Source organism: Bison bison, unplaced genomic scaffold (assembly GCF_000754665.1).
Source record: "Bison bison bison isolate TAMUID 2011002044 unplaced genomic scaffold, Bison_UMD1.0 scf7180017864158, whole genome shotgun sequence".
NCBI lineage: Eukaryota > Metazoa > Chordata > Mammalia > Artiodactyla > Bovidae > Bison > Bison bison.
Window position 1 is genome coordinate 1,912,009 of NW_011494730.1, and position 2,996 is coordinate 1,915,004.

Here is a 2,996-nt window from a genome sequence, read left to right on the forward strand (position 1 = left end):
CTGCAACCCCAGCCGTTACCCAGGTGCCCGGCCGGCCCCCGCCCCGCCTACCCGCGGCCCGCGGACCCGCCTGCCTTCGGGCTAGACGGCGCTAGCGCTGGGGGAGAGCGGCCAGCTCTCCGGTACACGTGGGCACTGGCCTGGGGAGTTCCTGCGAGTTCTCTGCCATCCCCTTCCCATCGGGTATCCCCTTCCAGGCAAATCTAGAGCCGGAAGAGGAATGCTCGGGGACCCTTTGCGGGAGGGAGTAGGACCGAGCTCCCTTGCTGCCCTCCTTCGTTTGCTTGAGTTCTCGGAAAGTTCTCGAGGCAGAGGTTTAACTAATCCCCCCTTGACAAAATAGGAAACTTGCCCTGAAGGTGGAGTGTTTCTGCTAAAGGTTACACAGCTAGTCAGGAAGCAGGACCCAAACTTTAGACCTTCAACTACCTTAGGGAAGCCTGGCGTGCTGCGGTCCGTGGGGTCGCAGAGAGTCGGAGGCGACTGAGCAGCTGAACTGAACTGAACTTAGAATCCGGAATCCTTCCTGGGGCCGGGAGGGAGGCCTAGAAGTCGCCCTTCGGCTTCCTGTCTAGTTCCACTCTCGGGAATGCTGACATGTCTTTCTGCCCACCAATCCACCCAGCCCCTTAAACCAGCCAGATTTTCTAGACAAAGTACTTCCCACCTCCCCGCCCCTGCCCCCGTTTGGCCTGGCTTAGGGTGGGTTGTTTGGGGAAACATCCTCAGAGCCTGACGGCTTAGAGTTTCTTCCTTAGAGCCCTGAGTAGGGAAGGTAGAACTGAGGTTGGGGAGCAGGAAAAAGCCACCCTAAGGGTCCAGGTGAAGTCATGTCGCTCAGGACAGAGTTTGAGTCAGAGAGTTGAGTCACTCTGAACCCCTCAACCTCCTGTCTGCTGCAGTGAGATCCAGGTCCCAGCATATGATATTCAGTAGAACCTGTTTAATGAACAATACAATCTCTCTTTCCATCCCCTTCCTCATCTCCAAATACTCCCTTGCGTAGTAGCCTGAAGAGAAACCAGGCCAGGCAGAAGGAAAGAGAAGTCATGAAGTTCCCAAGCCTTGGCACTAGATGAGAGGGGCCAAGCCTAGCTTCCTCTTCCTGGAATCTGGGGCTGGGTTGTAATCTGGTGAGAAAGTTCGTCCATCTGTGTACCACCATCCAGCCCTTTTTGGAGCATAAAGTGTTTTCTGATGCCAAAGCTCGGCCCCTCAGGGAGGCCCTCTCCTTTCCAGGCTGGCTGAGGTCAGCCCTGGCCCTGGCCTAGAATAGTAGCTCCTTTGCTGGGGGAGTTAAGGGTGCTGGCACAGAATGCCCCTGCGGAGCATCTGGGAAATGGATCCTTGGTGACTGTGGCTGACAGGCATTCCCTGCCACCTCTAGAAAGCCCTGTTCGTGCAGTTCGCTGAGGTGTTTCCGCTGAAGGTGTTCGGCTACCAGCCAGATCCCATGAGCTACCAAGTGGCTGTGGGCTGGCTGGAACTGCTGGCTGGGCTGTTGCTGGTCCTGGGCCCACCGATGCTGCAAGAGATGAGTAACTTGATTTTGACGCTGCTCATGATGGGTAAGGGGGTGGGGGAGGGGTGTGCAACCGGGCTGGTGAAATGGGGACTTCTGCGGGAGGAAAAAATCTGACTGCTCACTTTACTGTTGCCACGCTTTTTTCTCTGGAACCAGAAGCACTTTCTGCTCACTTGCAGTTTCCATGGTCTTCAGACTAGGATAGGTGCTTTTAAAACTTACACTATAACAATTGTCAGCAGTTCTATTGGCTGCATGATATTTCTGTCATAAGGATATATTGGAACCTAAAAGCCCCTACCCCTTTCTCTTCACCCCCTACCCTGAGATGAGGGGAGGAAGTAGCAGCTGCCACCAGACTCATGTGTCTGGCAGGTGGAACAGCAAGAAAGCCGGGCCCCCTGAACAGAAAGGCGGATGATTCCTGGAGGGCCCCCTTTCAGTAGCTCTCCCCACAGGAACTGCCAGTGTACAAAGACAGCTGCTGCTTCAAAGGCCAGACATCTTCAGGCTCTTCTGTATCCCCTGGCTTTGTGTCACCCTTGCTGCTGGCGCTCCTGCCCTTCTTCTAGGCTTTCTTTCCATCTCCGCAGCTTGCCCCATTTTCAGCTCTTCCCCACCATATCCACCACCAGTCCCTGGGCCTTCCCTTCCCTTCACTGGGGTTGAGAAAGGAGAAGGATCAGGGGCAATCTGATCCTTCAGAAAATGCCCACCTACTCTCTCCATGCCCTGTTTGGTTGGATTGTTCCTGTTTTCTTTCTTGCCACCTGAGAGGGGCTGTGTTAGTTTAAGAAACTTCTGATTTCTGGTTCTGCTTTTTCTGGGGGATCAGAGGGTTGAGAGCAGCTAGTTTAGGGTGTGTGTATGTGGGGAGGGGGACGGTGTTCAAGAGAGGGCTTAAGCTCGAATGAGTTAACCTTGGCTGGAGGGCTCTGATCTCCTGGATCTCCCAGGCATTCCCTGGGAGCCTCAGGAACCTCATTTTCCATTCTAGGGGCTATCTTCACTTTGGTGTCTCTAAAAGAGTCACTGAACACCTGCGTCCCAGCCATCGTCTGCCTGGGGCTCCTGCTGCTGCTGGATATCTGCTAGCTCTAACTCCAAACCAGAAAAGATGTCCAGACCCACTAGGAAGAAGTCTCCAAGTCCATTCAAGGAATCCTGGGAGTAGAGTATCTCTTGTCCCTTCAGGCCATATCACTGTCAAAGCAGAAACATGGTGGAACACAGAATGTCACCTTGTTACCCATACAGTCAAAGGTGGCCAGTGTTGAAGTAGACATCTGGTCTACCTGGCTCTGCTTTCTCAAGTAGACATGTGGTCTACCTGGCCCTGCTTTCTCTTGGACACTTTACTGCTCTTTTTTTTGAAGAGTCCATGTTACATACTCTTAGCGTTCCTCATGTCATGTGAAAGTAAATTTAAATGACCCAAACTTTTAATGCCCCCAAATAACTATTGATACTT

General features: G+C 53.2%; 1 protein-coding gene across 1 annotated transcript in view; it reads left to right on the forward strand.

Annotated features, from left to right (window-relative positions):
• Positions 1 to 2,793, forward strand: part of ZMYM6NB (ZMYM6 neighbor) — a 4,349-nt gene extending 1,556 nt beyond the window's left edge. The window contains 4 exon segments of the mRNA XM_010841247.1: positions 24 to 183; positions 1,388 to 1,568; positions 2,523 to 2,647; positions 2,649 to 2,793. Coding sequence (XP_010839549.1) covers positions 24 to 183; positions 1,388 to 1,568; positions 2,523 to 2,647; positions 2,649 to 2,699 — 517 coding nt within the window. The 3' untranslated portion in view covers positions 2,700 to 2,793.
• The last annotated feature ends 203 nt before the right edge of the window (positions 2,794 to 2,996 follow it).